This window comes from Coregonus lavaretus, assembly GCF_964263955.1.
Source record: "Coregonus lavaretus genome assembly, chromosome: 23".
Lineage (NCBI taxonomy): Eukaryota > Metazoa > Chordata > Actinopteri > Salmoniformes > Salmonidae > Coregonus > Coregonus lavaretus.
The window spans coordinates 47,085,794-47,105,384 of NC_140010.1; the positions used below are offsets into that span (position 1 = coordinate 47,085,794).

Genomic DNA, 19,591 nt, shown 5'->3' on the forward strand with positions numbered 1-19,591 from the left:
TCATAATTTTACTTCAATTTGCAAGCGGCTGAATGCATCTCACCGGAGAAAGCATCCGAATGATCTGATGCTGTCTGGTCAAAAAGAGTATGATATTGTTGCTGCCTGTAGCATTGAATGCAAGGAAAGCCAGAGAGCATTGATAAAATTTTTAATAAATAATAGCCAATCAGTGTTGAGCTAAAGTGAGTGAGCTCAACTGTGAATGGTCCTGGCGCACCAAAAAAAAAGTGTCAAGGGAAGCCAGTTTTGATTTGGCTTCACACCAATCACATCGCATCAAAAACCAAACATAATTTACAGAAAAAACATCAATTGTTGCATCTCGTTGAGTTGTTGTCCTCCGGTGGCTAGGTAGCTAGCTAGCTATAATTGGACATTTCCTAAATGAGCCATGGATGGAGATAGGGATTTGTACTTGCGGTTTTACTTAATTCTCCGTACGTAATGATTATTACGGAGATTCTGATCCAACCATCAATTCATACACTATGCACCTTGCCTGAGAGGATGGAAGTTCAATATGTAGCTAGATGTAGTAGGCTAATGTTAACTATCTGCCTCATCGTTGCCCATGTCGTGAAAGGAAGTTAGGCTAGCGAGCAAGCATTTTAGCCAGGTAGCCTAGGACAACAAAAACTAAAAAGCGTGTACTGTATGACTAAGTCATAGACCGTTTCGGCAACATGAAATGGTTGGCATTGGCGTTTCTCTACAAGTAGGGTGAGTCAACATATTTTTTTCTACTTGCAAGCAAGCACGCACACAAATCAAATCAAATCAAATGTTAAGGGTCACATACACATATTTAGCAGATGTTATTGCGGGTGTAGCGAAATGCTTGTGTTTCTAGCTCCAACAGTGCAGTAATATCTAACAATTCACAACAATACACACAATACACACATATCTAAAAGTAAAATAATGGAATTAAGAAATATATGAATATTAGGACGAGCAATGTCGGCGTGGCATAGACTAAAATACAGTTAAATAGAATACAGTATATACATATAAGATGAGTAAATCAAAAATGTGTAAACATTATTAATGTGACTAGTGATATCAAGTCTATGGCAGCAGCCTCTAAGGTGCAGGGTTGCGTAACCGGGGTGGAAGCCACCTAGTGAAGGCTATTTAACAGTCTGATGGCCTTGAGATAGAAGCTGTTTTACACTCTCGGTCCCAGCACTGATGCACCTGTACTGACCTCGCCATCTGGATGTTAGCGGGGGAACAGGCAGTGGCTCGGGTGGTTGTTGTCCTTGATGATCTTTTTGGCCTTCCTGTGACATCGGGTGCTGTAGGTGTCCTGTAGGGCAGGTAGTTTGCCCCCGGTGATGTGTAGGGCAGACCGCACCACCCTCTGGAGAGCCCTGCGGTTGCGGTTGGTGCAGTTGCCGTACCAGACGGTGATACAGCCCGACAGGATGCTCTCAATTGTGCATCTGTAAAAGTTTGTTTTAGGTGCCAAGCCAAATTTCTTCAGCCTCCTGAGGTTGAAGAGGCGCTCTTGCGCCTTCTTCACCACACTGTCTGTGTGGGTGGAGCATTTCAGATCGTCAGTGATGTGTACGCCGAGGAACTTGAAGCTTTCCACCTTCTCCACTGCGGTCCCGTCGATGTGGATAGGGGCGTGCTCCCTCTGCTGTTTCCTGAAGTCCACAATCAGCTCCTTTGTTTTGTTGACGTTGAGTGAGAGGTTACTTTCCTGGCACCACTCTCCCAGGGCCCTCACCTCCTCTATGTAGGCTGTCTTGTCACTGTTGGTAATCAAGCCTACTACTGTTGTGTCGTCTGCAAACTTGATGATTGAGTTGGAGGCGTGCGTGGCCACGTAGTCATGGGTGAACAGGGAGTACAGGAGGGGGCTGAGTATGCACCCTTGTGGTGCCCTGCCCCTGTGTTGAGGATCAGCGAAGTGGAGGTGTTGTTTCCTACCTTCACCACCTGGGTGCAGCCTGTCAGGAAGTCCAGGTCCCAGTTGCACAGGGCGGGGTTCAGACCCAGGGCCCCGAGCTTAATGATGAGCTTGGAGGGTACTATGGTGTTGAATGCTGCGCTATAGTCAATGAACAGCATTCTTACATAGGTATTCTTCTTGTCCAGATGGGATAGGGTAGTGTGCAGTGTGATGGCGATTGCATCGTCTGAGGATCTATTGGGGCGGTAAGCAAATTGAAGTGGGTTTAGGGTGTCAGGTAAGGTAGAGGTGATATGGTCCTTAACCAGCCTCTCAAAGCACTTCATGATGACAGAAGTGAGTGCTACGGGGCGATAGTCATTTAGTTCAGTTACCTTTGCTTTCTTGGGTACAGGAACAATAGTTGACATCTTGAAGCAAGTGGGGACAGCAGACTGGGAAAGGGAGAGATTGCATATGTCCGTAAACACTCCAGCCAGCTGGTCTGCACATGCTGTCTGGGCCGGCAGCCTTGCGAGGGTTAACATGCTTAAACGTCTTACTCACGTCAGCCAAGGAGGAGAAGAGCCTTGGTAGTGGGCCGTGTCGGTGGCACTGTGTTATCCTCAAAGTGGGCGAAGAAGGTGTTTAGCTTGTCCGGAAGCAAGACGTCGGTGTCCGCGACGTGTCTGGTTTTCCTTTTGTAGTCCGTGAATGTCTGTAGACCCTGCCACATACGTCTCGTGTCTGAGCCGTTGAATTGCGACTCCACTTTGTCTCTGTACTGTCCTTTTGCCTGTTTGATTGCTTTACGGAGGGAATAACTACACTGTTCGTATATTGCCATATTCCCAGTCTCCTTGCCATGTTTAAATGCGAAGGTTCGCTCTTTCAGTTTTGCACGAATGCTGCCATCTATCCACGGCTTCTGGTTTGGGTAGATTTTAATAGTCACAGTGGGTAACAGACAGAAATCACTACCGGACAGCCACATCATATTTAGCGTATGTATATTGGACTAAATAGTTGTTGGTATCTTTTAGCTGTCACTGTATTAGCCTAAGCATAGATGATTTGATGAGGTTGAAATGTTTGTTGAAATGGTGCTAGCTGGAATAGTGGAGCCAGCTCCTGTTTTCTTTGCGACTTGTGGTAACTCTGTGGTTTTAAATCAATAGTTGTTTAATAGTCAGAACATGTCGGAAACATTAACTTGCTTGACCATGCTGTAGGTCATGTAACTGTTTGTTACATGCAGTATGTTTTGTGGACTTCACAGGACAAATGTTGCTCTCCAGTTTTGTGATGAAACACAGGTGTGGTTTAATTGATTTTGCCACTGTGTCTTCTTATCGTCTTGTCCTTAGGCCTATTTATCATGGTGGAAAGGCATATGAACTAACAGGTTATAGAGAAAACGATGCAATTATCACAACACATTGGATGTAATATGGCAATTTTTTCATGGCTTGGCTTCCGCAGTGATTTTACCCACCACTGGTGGGAAGTCTCATTATTTCAACATAACATTGGCGACAATGTAACTTATTTCTCGTTGTCTGTCTAATGTCATCAAACAAGTCTAGGGGCACTGCGTGCTAATGACTCAATAGGGTAGTTCCGTCTGTAAAGAAATGGGCGGGCTTAGGTTGTTTCTGTTGCTACGATTGGATAGCGTGCAGCCGTTTTCTCCATTCCCCGTTTATTGTATGCTCTGATCATTTAGATGGGTGCTGCCAGCTGTACCGTGTTAGTGGGCATGTGGGCATGATTGTGGACATGATTGAAATCCCAATCCAACCCTCAAATATCCAAGGAAATCGGCGATTCCTTAAATCTCTGACATTTTCGTTTGAGAAAATACTGACCTTTTGAGTCAATTTTGGGACTAGAATTTACGTTTATCACTAATACCGATGCCACATAGGCTGTTTTCCACCAGAGAAGTTGTGTTTCTGGTTCAGCTTCTCTTTCACTTTTAGCCCTGGTTGCAGCCAAATCTTTGAAGACATTTGCACCCTCTGGTGTGTATTATCATCAGTAACAAATAAAACTTGCACTTTGAGCAGACCAATGACAATCATTCAGTACATGTGCAATAAAGTATTTCCTCGTTTACCACGGGAAATCTACTGTGTCAATTTACCCTACACGTTAGTGTGAATTAATCTTTTTTTTTGTTATAAATGTTTTGTTTATATAAAATTGTTCTAAACATATTGTCCTTTATTTAACCAGGAGAAGCCCATTGAGACAGAGTATATTTTGCAAGGGAGACCTGGCCAAGGCAGCAATAGGCAATACATTACTCAATTTAAAACATACAATACAATCAGTACAACAACACAATCCAGCCTACAGGAAAGATTTACATGCTTCCAGAACAGTAATTTGCACCAGAGTTTTAAACTCACTGAGGGGCACTAATACATCTAGGTGAGTAATACTTTGTAGACATTTCCATGCTTCTGGTGCACAATAGGAGAAGGTAGTCTTTGCCTAACTCGGTAACGGCCCTAGGTGCTTTAAGTAGCAACCACCTAGTAGACAGCGTCTGGTAACTGCTAGTGGTGAAGGAGAGCAGGCTACAGAGGTAAAGAACCCAGAAGGGCTTTGTATATGAACACATACCAATGTAGCTGTCCATTCCACCATTTGATACAAGGTGCAATGGTGGGCGAGTTCATCGACTACAGCTCAGCCTTCAACACCATAGTGCCCTCCAAGCTCATCACTAAGCTCAGGGCCCTGGGTCTGAACCCCTTCCTGTGCAAGTGGGTCCTGGACTTCCTGACGGTCAAGGCTCATCCTATATAACTACTGCTGTACACACCTTTTCTATTCAGATACTGTCCATACTGTCTATACACACCATTATATACAGTGCCTTCAGAAAGTATTCACACACCTTGACCTTTTCCACATTTTGTTGTGTTACAGCCTGAATTTAAAATGGATTAGATTTAGATTTTGTGTCGCTGGCCAACACACAAAACCCCATAATGTCGAAGTGGAATTATGGTTTTCAAAATTTCTACAAATTAATACAAAATGAAAAGCTGAAATGTCTTGAGTCAATAAGTATTCAACCCCTTTGTTATGGCAAGCCTAAAATACGTTCAGGAGAAAAAAATTGCTAAACAAGTCACATAATAAGTTGCATGGACTCACTATGTGCAATAATAGTGTTTTAATAGATTTTTGAATGACTGCCTCATCTCTGTACCCCAAACATACAATTATCTGTAAGGTCCCTCAGTCGAGCAGGGAATTTCAAACACAGATTCAACAACAAAGACCAGGGAGTTTTTCCAATGCTTCTCAAAGAAGGGCACCTATTGGTAGATGGGTAAAAAAAAAAGCAGACATTGAATATCCCTTTGAGCATGATGAAGTTATTAATTACACTCACTACAAAGATACAGCCATCCTTCCTAACTCAGTTGCCGGAGAGAAAGGAAACTGCTCAGGGATTTCACCATGAGGCCAATGGTGACTTTAAAACATTTACATAGTTTAATGGCTGTGATAGGAGAAAACTGAGGATGGATCAACAACATTGTAGTTACTCCACAATACTAACCTAAATAACAATGTGAAAAAAAGGAAGCCTGTACAGAATACAAATATTCCAAAACATGCATCCTGTTTGTAATAAGGCACTAAAGTCAAACTGCAGAAAATGTGGCAAAGAAATGTACTTTATGTCCTGAATACAAAGCGTTATGTTTGGAGCAAATCCAACACATCCCTGAGTACCACTCTTCATATTTTCAAGCATGGTGGTGGCTACATCATGTTATACACTGGAATTGTTTACCAAGATTACATTGAATGTTCCTGAGTGGACGAGTTACAGTTTTGACTTAAATCGGCTTGAGACTATATGGCAAGAAGTGAAAATGGCTGTCTAGCAATGATCATTATGTACTGTCCATATTTGAAATTTGTAACTAAATAAAGCCAATTGTGATTGAGTAATATATCCAAACATTTTATCAAATGAAAATGATGTCGAATAAAGTTATTTAAAATGGGACAAATTATATTATTTTGCCTTTTAAGATTAACTGTTTGTATGAAGTATAGGCCTAATACTCCTATATTCAAATAAAAAAAAACTTGTCAAGTACTTTGTAAACAACAGGTGTAGACTAACAGTGAAATGCTTACATTTTACATTCATCAGGTGTAGGTTTCTGATGCTCCTATTATGTTGTTATTTAATTGGGGAAATAGAGAACCTAGCGATTTTCCTACCAAATAGTCTGCTGAGGTCCTTCTGGTAGATTACGCAATTTAGATAATGGACTTGTGAGAAAAGATCTGCAGTGGCAGGTAGGGGATCCACTATAGCTCTAAGGTGGGCAGCTGTCCTCTCAGATCCAGATCGGTAAGTCCTCTAGTAACCCTCTCATTGAAAAGGCTTTACACCTTCTATAAAGCAGACACTTGATGTGAATGGTATGAATGAATGGGTAGGTAAAAATAAATGGGCACTGTAGTCTTACAAAAACATAATGGAAACACTTTCTATGATATGGTTGTTTATAATGCATTATGAATTGGCCACTCTGACAGAGCTCTAGAGTTCCTCTGTGGAGATGGGAGAAACTTCCAGAAGGACAACCATCTCTGCAGCACTCCACCAATCAGGCCTTTACGGTAGAGTGGCCAGACGGAAGCCACTCCTCAGTAAAAGGAACATGACAGCCCGCTTGGAGTTTGCCAAAAGGCACCTAAAGACTCTCAGACCATGAGAAACAAGATTCTCTGGTCTGATAAAACCAAGATTGAACTCTTTGGCCTGAATGCCAAGCGTCACATCTGGAGGAATCCTGGCACCATCCCTACGGTGAATCATTGTGGCAGCATCATGCTGTGAATATGTTTTTCAGCGGCAGAGACTGGGAGACTAGTCAGTATCGAAGCAAAGATGAACGGAGCAAAGTACAGAGAGATCCTTGATGAAAACCTGCTCCAGAGCGCTCAGGACCTCAGACTGGGGTGAAGGTGCACCTTCCAACAGGACAACGACCCTAAGCACACAGCCAAGACAATGCAGGAGTGGCTTCGGGACAAGTCTCTGAATGTCCTTGAGTGGCCCAACCAGAGCCAGACTTGAACCCGATCTAACATCTCTGGAGACCTGAAAATAGCTGTGCAGCAACGCTCCCCATCCAACCTGACAGAGCTTGAGATGGTCTGCAGAGAAGAATGCGAGAAACTCCCCAAATGCAGGTGTGCCAAGCTTGTAGCATCATACCCAAGAAGACTCGAGGCTGTAATTGCTGCCAATGTGATATTTCAGTTTTGTTTTTTAAATTAGCTAACATTTTGAAAATCCTGTTTTTGCTATGTTATTATGGGATATTGTGTGTAGATTGTGTTTAGATTGATAAGGGAAAAAAACATTTTAATCAATTTTAGAATAAGGCTGTAACCTAACAAAATGTGGAAAAGGTCAAGGGGTCTGAATACTTTCCGAAGGCACTGTAAGAGCTCACGGTTGCTCAAGGTTGCTCAAGTGTGACCAAAGTTACTGTATAGGGAAGAAAAATGTACTCATCATATGAGAGTATAACGTTTGTTCAAAGTGAGAAACATTATTTTAAACTTGCAGTAGAAAAGTACAGTCAGTGTGTCAGAAAGGAATTCTGTACATCAAGAGCTGTCTACAGTGTCTGCTTTGTGTGGGTGTAGGGAGAAGTTGCCTTTAGATGCTGAGATTGGGTCAGTTTTGCATGTTCCCCATGGATGGTTAAGGTTAAGATTGGGGAAGGGGAAGCAGATCCTAGATCTGTACCTAGTGGAAACTTCACCCCAGAGCCACTGCAGGGCTAAATATGTGACACTCTCCATACTAACAAGCGTCTACTGCCACCTGCAGATCCCTGACTGCATTTCTGTTCATGTTCGTCTGTCATGAGTCTCAGTGCTATCGTGATGGCATACACTGACAGCTGTATAAAATCGAGCACACAGCCACACAATCTCCATAGACAAACATTGGCAGTAGAATGGCCTTACTGAAGAGCTCTGTGACTTTCAATGTGGCACCGTCATAGGATGCCACCTTTCCAACAAGTCAGTTCGTCAAATATCTGCCCTGCTAGAGCTGCCCCGGTCAACTGTAAGTGCTGTTTTTGTGAAGTGGAAACGTCTACGAGCAACAACGGCTCACATAACGGGACCGCCGAGTGTTCCGATGGACGAATCTGGGTTTGGCGGATGCCAGGAGAACACCACCTGCCCAAATGCATAGTGCCAACTGTAAAGTTTGGTGGAGGAGTAATAATGGTCTGGTGCTGTTTTTCATGGTTTGTGGCAACAGTCTGGGGAAGGCCCTTTCCTCTTTCAACATGACAATGCCCCCGTGCACAAAGCAAGGTCCATACAGAAATGGTTTATCAAGATCGGTGTGGAAGAACTTGACTGACCTCAAACCCATCAAATACCTTTGGGATGAATTGGAACGCCGACTGCGAGCCAGGCCTAATCGCTCCAACATCCGTGCCCGACCTCACTGAATGGAAGCAAGTTCCCGCAGCAATGTTCCAATTTCTAGTGGAAAGCCTTCACAGAAGAGAGGAGGCTGTTATAGCAGATGCCCATTATTTTGCAATGAGATGTTCGACAAGTAGGTGTCCACATGCTTTTGGTCATGTTGTGCATTTTTTCTTTAAGAATACAATTATTTATCTTTCGTCTCTCTGTGTTTCATAATTTTCCTTAAATTTGCATGAGGCTGAATATATTTCACCGGAGAAAACATCAGAGCGAGCCAAACAGTGCCCCTCTGTCTCAGTATGTGTAGCCCATGTATCTGATGCTGTCTGGCCCAAAAGTGTATGGCAGTGTTGCCGCCCGTAGCATTGAATTCAATAGCAAGGGAAGCCAGCGATCACTTGGCCTCCCTTGATAATTAAAAAATAATAATAATAGCCAATCAGCATTGAGCTAAACTGAGTGAGTTCAACTGTGAATGGTCCTGGCGCACCAAAAACAAAGAGTCAAGGGAAGACAGTTTGGATTTGGCTTCAGACCAATCACATCACATCAAAAGCAAAATGTCATTGACAGAAAAAACGTGAATTGTTGCATCTGACTGTGTCAGCTAGCTAGCTAAAATCGTCCCTTTCCTAAATTGGCCATGGATGGATTTAGACTTGTGGTTTTACTTAATTCTCCATACTGGCCAATGATTATAATGGCAATTCTGATCCAACCATGAATGCATACATTGTGCCCCTGGCCTGAGAGGATAGAAGTTTAAAATGTAGCTAGATGTAGTAGGCTAATGTTAACTAGCTGGCTCATCATTGCCCATGAAAGGAAGTTAGGCTAGCGAGTAAGTGTTTTAGCCAAGTAGCCTAGGACAACAAAAACTAAAAGCGTGTACTGTATGACAGTCATACACCGTTTCGGCAACATGAAAGAGAGGAGGAAGGCATTGCCGTTTCTCTACAAGTAGGATTACTTTATCCTAAATCAATAGTTGTTTAGTAGTCCAAACATGTAGGAAACATTAACATGCTTGACCATTCTGTAGGTCATCTAACTGTTTGTTACATGCAATATGCTTTGTGGACTTCACCGGACAGATGTTGCTCTACAATTTTGTAATGAAACTAATGTATGATTGAATTTATTCTGCCACTGTGTGACTGTTGCCTTCTTGTTTTCTCTGCCTTATATATCACGTTGGAATATGAACTGAAAGGTTATAGATCAAACAACGCAATTATCATACATAATATATACAATTGAAGTCGGAAGATTACATACACCTTAGCCAAATACATTTCAAATCAGTTTTTCACAATTCCTGACATTTAATCCTAGTAAAAATTCCATGTCTTAGGTCAGTTAGGATCACCACTTTATTTTAAGAATGTGAAATGTCAGAATAATAGTAGAGAGAATGATTTACTTCAGCTTTTATTTATTTCATCACTTTCCCAGTAGGTCAGAAGTTTACATACACTCAATTAATATTTGGTAGCATTGCCTTTAAATTGTTTGACTTGGGTTAAACGTTTCGGGTAGCCTTTCACAAGCTTCCCACAATAAGTTGGGTGAATTTTGGCCCATTCCTCCTGACAGGGCTGGTGTAACTGAGTCAGGTTTGTAGGCCTCCTTGCTCGCACACGCTTTTTCAGTTCTGCCCACACATTTTCTATAGGATTGAGGTCAGGGCTTTGTGATGGCCACTCCAATACCTTGACTTTGTTGTCCTTAAGCCATTTTGCCACAACTTTGGAAGTATGCTTGGGGTCATTGTCCATTTCGAAGACCAATTTGCGAGCAAGCTTTAACTTCCTGACTGATGTCTTGAAATGTTGCTTCAATATATCCACATAATTTTCCTTCCTCATGACATCTATTTTGTCAAAACTATAGTATGTTAACAATACATTTGTGGAGTGGTTGAAAAACTAGTTTTAATGACTCCAACCTAAGTGTATGTAAACTTCCGACTTCAACTGTACACCTGTATGCTGATAACACTGTTGTGTATGCAATTGCCCCATCTATTGACTCTCTCTGTGTTTTTTGCTTTGCAGAAAGCCATTGTTGAACTGAAATTGGTACTTAATGCAGGTAAAACTAAGTATGTGTTATTTTCCAAAAGGTAAAAAAATGTATCTGATGATTTATGCATTTGTACATTGGATGGTGCCCACATTGATCATGTTTGGGTATCTGGATTTATAAAAAGCTATCTTTCAAAAAGCATATTGATGAGTTAGTTAAGAAGTTAAGAATTTACAGTGGGGAAAAAAGTATTTAGTCAGCCACCAATTGTGCAAGTTCTCCCACTTAAGAAGATGAGAGAGGCTTGTAATTTTCATCATAGGTACACGTCAACTATGACAGACAAAATATGATTTTTTTTCTCCAGAAAATCACATTGTAGGATTTTTAATGAATTTATTTGCAAATGATGGTGGAAAAGAAGTATTTGGTCAATAACAAAAGTTTCTCAATACTTTGTTATATACCCTTTGTTGGCAATTACACAGGTCAAAAGTCTTCACAAGGTTTTCACACACTGTTGCTGGTATTTTGGCCCATTCCTCCATGCAGATCTCCTCTAGAGCAGTGATGTTTTGGGGCTGTCGCTGGGCAACACGGACTTTCAACTCCCTCCAAAGATTTTCTATGGGGTTGAGATCTGGAGACTGGCTAGGCCACTCCAGGACCTTGAAATGGTTCTTACGAAGCCACTCCTTCGTTGCCCGGGCGGTGTGTTTGGGATCATTGTCATGCTGAAAGACCCAGCCACGTTTCATCTTCAATGCCCTTGCTGATGGAAGGAGGTTTTCACTCAAAATCTCACGATACATGGCCCCATTCATTCTTTCCTTTACACGGATCAGTCGTCCTGGTCCCTTTGCAGAAAAACAGCCCCAAAGCATGATGTTTTCACCCCCATGCTTCACAGTAGGTATGATGTTCTTTGGATGCAATTCAGCATTCTTTGTCCTCCAAACACAACGAGTTGAGTTTTTACCAAAAAGTTCTATTTTGGTTTCATCTGACCATATGACATTCTCCCAATCCTCTTCTGGATCATCCAAATGCACTCTAGCAAACTTCAGACGGGCCTGGACATGTACTGGTTTAAGCAGGGGGACACGTCTGGCACTGCAGGATTTGAGTCCCTGGCGGCATAGTGTGTTACTGATGGTAGGCTTTGTTACTTTGGTCCCAGCTCTCTGCAGGTCATTCACTAGGTCCCCCCGTGTGGTTCTGGGATTTTTGCTCACCGTTCTTGTTATCATTTTGACACCACGGGGTGAGATCTTGCGTGGAGCCCCAGATCGAGGGAGATTATCAGTGGTCTTGTATGTCTTCCATTTCCTAATAATTGCTCCCACAGTTGATTTCTTCAAACCAAGCTGCTTACCTATTGCAGATTCAGTCTTCCCAGCCTGGTGCAGGTCTACAATTTTGTTTCTGGTGTCCTTTGACAGCTCTTTGGTCTTGGCCATAGTGGAGTTTGGAGTGTGACTGTTTGAGGTTGTGGACAGGTGTCTTTTATACTGATAACAAGTTCAAACAGGTGCCATTAATACAGGTAACGAGTGGAGGACAGAGGAGCCTCTTAAAGAAGAAGTTACAGGTCTGTGAGAGCCAGAAATCTTGCTTGTTTGTAGGTGACCAAATACTTATTTTCCACCATAATTTGCAAATAAATTCATTAAAAATCCTACAATGTGATTTTATGGATTTTTTTTTCTCTTTGTTTGTCATAGTTGACCTGTACCTATGATGAAAATTACAGGCCTCTCTCATCTTTTTAAGTGGGAGAACTTGCACAATTGGTGGCTGACTAATTACTTTTTTCCCCACTGTAGATGGGCTGGTTCCTTTATAGGAATAGGGCATGCATTTCATTAAATAGCAGAAAACAAAACATTTAGTTGACATTCATACCGGTTATAGATTATGGTGATATCGTCTATATGAATGCGGCTACCACTGTATTGAAACCATTGGACACAGTTAATCATAGCGCACTGCGCTTTATTTACAGGCGACAGGTTCAGTACACATTACTGCTTTCTGTATCAGAAAGTAAGCTGGCCCTCTTTGAAGTCTCATAGATCGATACATTGCACTATTTTTGTTTATAAAGCCCTCCTGCATAAACTTCCGCCGTACCTTACTTCCTTGACAAACCTACAGACGTACGAGCTACCAGACTCAGTCTCAGGGATGGCTAACTCAGGAGATCCCTTCAGTCTCCACTGAGTTAGGTAGATCTGCTTTTAGTTTTTGCACCTTACTTGTGGAATAATCTCCAAATACTGGAAGAGTTGGTGCCTCTAGGGCAATTTAGATGGCTGATAGAGGACCTTTTTACTGAAGAATGTGTTCGTTTTATATGATTGTGTTTCCCTTTTCATGTATTGATGTGTACATTAGTGTGTATATTGTATATTGATGTGTATTGATGTGTATAGTGTATATTGATGTGTATTATGTGTATATTGATGGATAAGAGCGTCTGCTAAATGACGTAAATGTAATGTAATGTAAATATAGTGTATATTGATGTGTATTGATGTGTATAGTGTATATTGATGTATACATTGATGTGTATAGTGTATATTGATGTGTATTGATGTCTATGTTTGATACAGGGTTCATCTGTAAAAGAGACCTTGGTCTCAGCATGACTCCATGTCAAAATATAGGTTAAATAAAATATAAATTTAACTCCCATCTGCTGTCAACATCAGGGTATGATTTGAGAGCACAAGTTAGCTCCAAATGTGCTTACAATGAATTCAGTGGCTAGCCACACTATAAACATAATTTTACCAGGTTCCAGTGAAGCAATTATAATGACAGTCCACCACAACATACCCAAGAGTTTCCTTATTAGCAAGTGGTAGTCTATGTTGAATTTCATTGTGTATTAAAAACACAATTTGAGATCATTGTGAGGGGATGGTTTGAATGAATTGAATGGGGAATTAGTTTTAATGGGGAATTGGGCTTTCCGGGAAACTGTACAAGGTTGCAACAGTAACCAAGTGGGACAGGGCTTAGCGAAGGGTCAGTTGGTAATTACCAAATAGTACATAGTGATGGTTGTGTCAATGCCAGGCTGTAAAATAAAGGGTTACCAAATTATGCATTAATTCTACATAATTTCATAGGAACTACTAAATGGCCCAGGACTGCGTTTCCGAGAAAGTGTTTCCCAAACTGTTCATGTTTCTCAACATCCAAAGCAGGAGGGGGAATTTAGAAGGGTGGAGGAGGTTCTAGGGTGGGGTATTCATAAGGGAAATAGTTTGTACTTAAATAGTGAGATAAGAGTCAGTAATGGTGACAAATTCTCGGAACCCGTAAATCTATTAACAAATGAATTATCAGAGAAAAGCTTTAGAAAAATCCCAAAAGCTTTATTTTCCCTCTCACATGAATTGTCATTATTAAAAAATAACTTGACATTATATTATACAAATACTAACTGTAAAAAATCTAACACTAGATTTATGCTGCCATCATATAAAATGAGGTCCCTTGAGCAGTATCTTCTTCAATAAAGTACCTCATACTGTGAAATTATTACAAATTATTTTGTTTCAGTCAAAATGTTCCAGTGAAATGACTTTCCTTACTAATCCAGAAATGTCCAAACATCCAGCTGATGAGACACTAAGTCAGTAGCTGCCACTTAATATGGCCTTTCTTGTTACAGTAATGATTTATTTACAAGAGTACCAAACATGGTGCCTTAACTCTCACTAGAAATATAAGATCATCCTTATTCCAGAAACTAGCGAGCGCTGGATGCTATTTAAACATTTGCTCAATTAACTTGCAACATATTTTTGATTTGCTTGGAGGTAGTCTCGTCATTCAGATGTTTTGTTGTGTACCTGAATGTGAAGAAAGAGAGTACAGTCTGAACATCCATCCAAAACTACCCTAGTATTACTGAAAAACAATATTAACAGTCAATTGCAGCTAAATGGTTCAAACCATCTTAACATCCACATATTTGCTCTGAAGAATTGTTGAGTAATTCCATGTACTGATGGAAAGGTCTAGACTCTAGGGTAAGATAACATAGATAAGAAAGCATTTTATAGTCTGCTTTAACAGAAATGTGCCTCATAAATAAACTCCTTACAGGACATAAACATAGACATCATACAACATACAAAAACAAATGGAGGGCAGGGGACTGAACAGAGTGGCTTAGTCGGTGTAAAATATAATCACTTCTGGCAAAACAGTGTTCAAGGACAAATCAACAACATGCTAGTATAGTAGTGGCCTGAGGGCACACACTTAATGTGCTGTGAAAAGTGTTATGAAATGTAATGTCATGTAATATTTTATAGCTGCTGCCTTAGCAGGAACTAATGGGGATCCTTAATAAATACAAATACAAACAATGTAATACAACATGGGTGGACAACTTCAGTCATGGGTGGCTGCAATGCCAAACTCTTACACATCTGATTCATTTAATCATTGTCAACTTTGAAGACCCATAAATTGGTTGATTACATGAGTAAGGTGTGTTAGTGTGGCCCTTTAAGGTGTTGCCCTTTAGGACTGAAGTTGTGACCCCTGTCATTGAAAGGTAATTGAACATGTAATTAGCATGTAAATACACATATATATTAACACGCTATTATACATTCAAGTTGGCAGATAACCACAGCATGTATAGGAAAGAGAAGCCACTTACCTGAGAGCGTTTAGCAGGCCTTCCACACTGCTTTGAGGCTGATCCTTTAAGACTTTGATGCACCCTTTCATCTATATCAAAACAAAGTCAGTTACACATTTATGGTTACATATGTCAGTGTCCCTGAATGTATTCCTGGGGGATCCCTAGGAGGTGCACATTTTTGTTTTAGCCCAGCAGTAACACACCTGATTCAACTAACCATGGGCTGGTTGTTATTGGATTATTTCATTTGTTCATTAAACTAGGTGTGTTGTTGGACTAGAACAACAATGTTTCCCCTCCCTGGTGATACAACAGGGATATATGAAGTCACGTTTGAGGTATGACAACATCTGGGGCTGTATGTATTAAGCATCTCAGAGTAGGAGTGCTGATGTAGGATCAGTTTGGCCTTTTAGATCACAATGAATCAGATTACATAGATAGGGGAGACCTGAACCTAGATCGGCCCTCCTACTCTGAGACGCTTGATACATATGGCCCCAATAAACGTCATAAGAACTCTGTAAACGCACCTCGATCTTGGAGGACTTGACAAAGGCTCCAGCAGGGTGAACATAGTCATAAAGAATGATCACTCCCACCATCACACGCAAACAGAAGGACACGGTATCCTCGCTGGCAAAACGGCTACGGTATTCCCTGTGGACGCACACACACACAAACACGCGTGCGCAAAGACACGTGTGTAGACACACAAGCGTACACATGCAGTCACATGCACACCCCCCCACACACACAGACAAACCAAAAAACAAACAGCATTTTTAGATAATGTTTAGTATTCAAAGAAATTAAACCTCAAAGCAGATGCAACCAAGTAGACAGACGTAATGGTAGAAAGTACAGTAATGAATAGTTTGTGATCTGGCAATGACTTTCTGAATTGTCACAGAGGGGAAAATAAAATTGGATTGAATTAGAAAAGAGGTCTGTCTCACGGTGTTTCCAGCATGACTTTGCACACGCTGGCCATCGTGCACAAGCAGTCCGTTGTGTTTTCAATGGGTAGATCTGTGTTCTGGTCAAATCAACAGAAAATACCATCTTATTGACACAGCTTTTGTTACCATTTTGATTGATGTTTTCCTAAAGCAAAACAACACTAAACTGTGTGTTTTTTTTTTACTGTGCGATACTGTTTAAATAAAAACTGCTGTACGATAAGCCAGCAGATGAGAATAAACTATGTAGCTTACATATTTTGCAATGTCTGTTTTACATGGTCACTGTCAAATAAACTGATACTGTAGCTCACTCTTTATCTGTATCAGAGACAGATTCTGCCCTGTTCCATGACATATGACATTTGGCAAATTACAATTCAAGTAAAGTATCATCAAGTTTTTCAGTGGATTTGCCTATCCAGGACTTTCACATGATGAAATAGGAGCTATTATTCTTAATCAATGTTGTGCTTTTTCACTTACGTCTGAGACAAACTTTGTTGTAGCGTCGCTTAGCGTTTTCAGCATGGGCGTGGCGTTGGCGTAGAACAGAGACATCCGGTTGGCCAGCTCATTGTTGACTTCGTTCTCCTCCTCTGCCTGAAAGCAAAAGAGTTGGGCCAGGATTCAAATCAGATCAGCGGTAACCCGTGTTAGCAGACAAACACGTAGCTTTTCATGGATTTTGTTTAGGCGGTGTCTGAGATGTAACTGCGTTAAAGCTGTCAAATCGGTGACCAGCTGGCTGCTCTTATGGTCATTGTCACAAAACCACACTGTCCTTATATCCCACCAGAGTTAGAAGTTCTAAACAAGAAAGTCAGGCTATCTAGAAATAATGACACTCAAATGTAAAATCATGAAACAAAATAATGGGGATTTCTATCAGCCTAATGGAGGTGTAGAGTACATCACGCATTTCAGTGTTCAAACTTGTAATGTGGCTGCATGGGTTTCTACTAATGCGACTCCAATGGCAATGTCTGTGATAAGTAACGCAAGGAGCCGCTTGTGGACTTGACAGTTCTAATGTAGTTACACCTCAGACACCGCCTAAACAAAAGCAATGAAAAGCTTTGTGTTTGTCGGCTAACGTGGGTTACAGCTGATCTGATTGAATCCTGGCCTTGGTGTCTTTCAACAAAAATAGAATTGATAGAAGTATACAATAGGATTAGTGCTGTTAGGATGTTATGTTGTTATCATTCCTTAAAAGTACTTTTAAAAGTGTTAATATAATATAGCCCATGGCTATATCCTTAAATATTGCACTTTATTTATTTTTTACATATTTTTAATTTAGTTTATAATTTCAAATTGGTATGCAAAATATATTGCAATATATTAAGAGTGGACAATTCATTCTATCTAAACCGTAATAGGACATTACACAGTCAGCACACTATTTGCTGTGCTGTTCTGCATGCATTCTACGTGGCGTTTTACATGAGGGCCTATGTCTAATGAGGCAGAAGAGCGCAAGTAATTATTCCCCAGCCACCGGGTCTCTTAATTGGAGACGCAAGGTCAATGATCCCCCTGTCTCATCGACGCCGTGGCTGGGGAATAATGGTGTTTCCCCTTTGATCAATGGGAGGGTGAGGTGACTAATGTACTACTGTTAGAATCAATTTACTGTGGGTATTTTTAACTGTGTGTGTGTGTGTGTGTGTATATACAGTTGAAGTCGGAAGTTTACATCCAACATCTTCACAAGGTCCTTGATTTTCCCATGTTGTCAAGCAAAGAGGCACTGAGTTTGAAGGTAGGCCTTGAAATACATTCACAGGTACACCTCCAATTGACTCAAATGATGTCAATTAGCCTATCAGAAGCTTCTAAAGCCATTACATACAGTGGGGGAAAAAAGTATTTAGTCAGCCACCAATTGTGCAAGTTCTCCCACTTAAAAAGATGAGAGAGGCCTGTAATTTTCATCATAGGTACACGTCAACTATGACAGACAAATTGAGATTTCTTTTCTCCAGAAAATCACATTGTAGGATTTTTTATGAATTTATTTGCAAATTATGGTGGAAAATAAGTATTTGGTCACCTACAAACAAGCAAGATTTCTGGCTCTCACAGACCTGTAACTTCTTCTTTAAGAGGCTCCTCTGTCCTCCACTCGTTACCTGTATTAATGGCACCTGTTTGAACTTGTTATCAGTATAAAAGACACCTGTCCACAACCTCAAACAGTCACACTCCAAACTCCACTATGGCCAAGACCAAAGAGCTGTCAAAGGACACCAGAAACAAAATTGTAGACCTGCACCAGGCTGGGAAGACTGAATCTGCAATAGGTAAGCAGCTTGGTTTGAAGAAATCAACTGTGGGAGCAATTATTAGGAAATGGAAGACATACAAGACCACTGATAATCTCCCTCGATCTGGGGCTCCACGCAAGATCTCACCCTGTGGGGTCAAAATCATCACAAGAATGTTGAGCAAAAATCCCAGAACCACACGGGGGGACCTAGTGAATGGCCTGCAGAGAGCTGGGAACAAAGTAACAAAGCCTACCATCAGTAACACACTACGCCGCCAGGGACTCAAATCCTGCAGTGCCAGACGTGTCCCCCTGCTTAAGCCAGTACATGTCCAGGCCCGTCTGAAGTTTGCTAGAGTGCATTTGGATGATCCAGAAGAGGATTGGGAGAATGTCATATGGTCAGATGAAACCAAAATAGAACTTTTTGGTAAAAACTCAACTCGTCGTGTTTGGAGGACAAAGAATGCTGAGTTGCATCCAAAGAACACCATACCTACTGTGAAGCATGGGGGTGGAAACATCATGCTTTGGGGCTGTTTTTCTGCAAAGGGACCAGGACGACTGATCCGTGTAAAGGAAAGAATGAATGGGGCCATGTATCGTGAGATTTTGAGTGAAAACCTCCTTCCATCAGCAAGGGCATTGAAGATGAAACGTGGCTGGGTCTTTCAGCATGACAATGATCCCAAACACACCGCCAGGCAACGAAGGAGTGGCTTCGTAAGAAGCATTTCAAGGTCCTGGAGTGGCCTAGCCAGTCTCCAGATCTCAACCCCATAGAAAATCTTTGGAGGGAGTTGAAAGTCCGTGTTGCCCAGCGACAGCCCCAAAACATCAATGCTCTAGAAGAGATATGCATGGAGGAATGGGCCAAAATACCAGCAACAGTGTGTGAAAACCTTGTGAAGACTTACAGAAAACGTTTGACCTGTGTCATTGCCAACAAAGGGTATATAACAAAGTATTGAGAAACTTTTGTTATTGACCAAATACTTATTTTCCACCATAATATGCAAATAAATTCATAAAAAATCCTACAATGTGATTTTCTGGAGAAAAAAAATCTCATTTTGTCGGTCATAGTTGACGTGTACCTATGATGAAAATTACAGGCCTCTCTCATCTTTTTAAGTGGGAGAACTTGCACAATTAGTGGCTGACTAAATACTTTTTTTCCCCACTGTAATTTTCTGGAATTTTCCAAGCTGTTTAAAGGCACAGTCAACTTAGTGTATGTA

The 19,591-nt window shown here is 41.2% G+C and overlaps 1 protein-coding gene across 1 annotated transcript in view; it reads right to left on the minus strand.

The window, feature by feature from the left end:
- Positions 1-13,809: 13,809 nt before the first annotated feature.
- The window catches only part of fam49ba (family with sequence similarity 49 member Ba), a 75,231-nt gene continuing 69,449 nt past the window's right edge, over positions 13,810-19,591 (minus strand). The window contains exons 7-11 of the mRNA XM_084139940.1: positions 16,562-16,678; positions 16,073-16,152; positions 15,647-15,773; positions 15,129-15,199; positions 13,810-14,307 (exon numbers count right to left, since the gene is read on the minus strand). Of these exons, the coding sequence (XP_083996066.1) occupies positions 14,238-14,307; positions 15,129-15,199; positions 15,647-15,773; positions 16,073-16,152; positions 16,562-16,678 (465 nt within the window). The 3' untranslated portion in view covers positions 13,810-14,237. The remainder of the gene's footprint in view (positions 14,308-15,128; positions 15,200-15,646; positions 15,774-16,072; positions 16,153-16,561; positions 16,679-19,591) is intronic.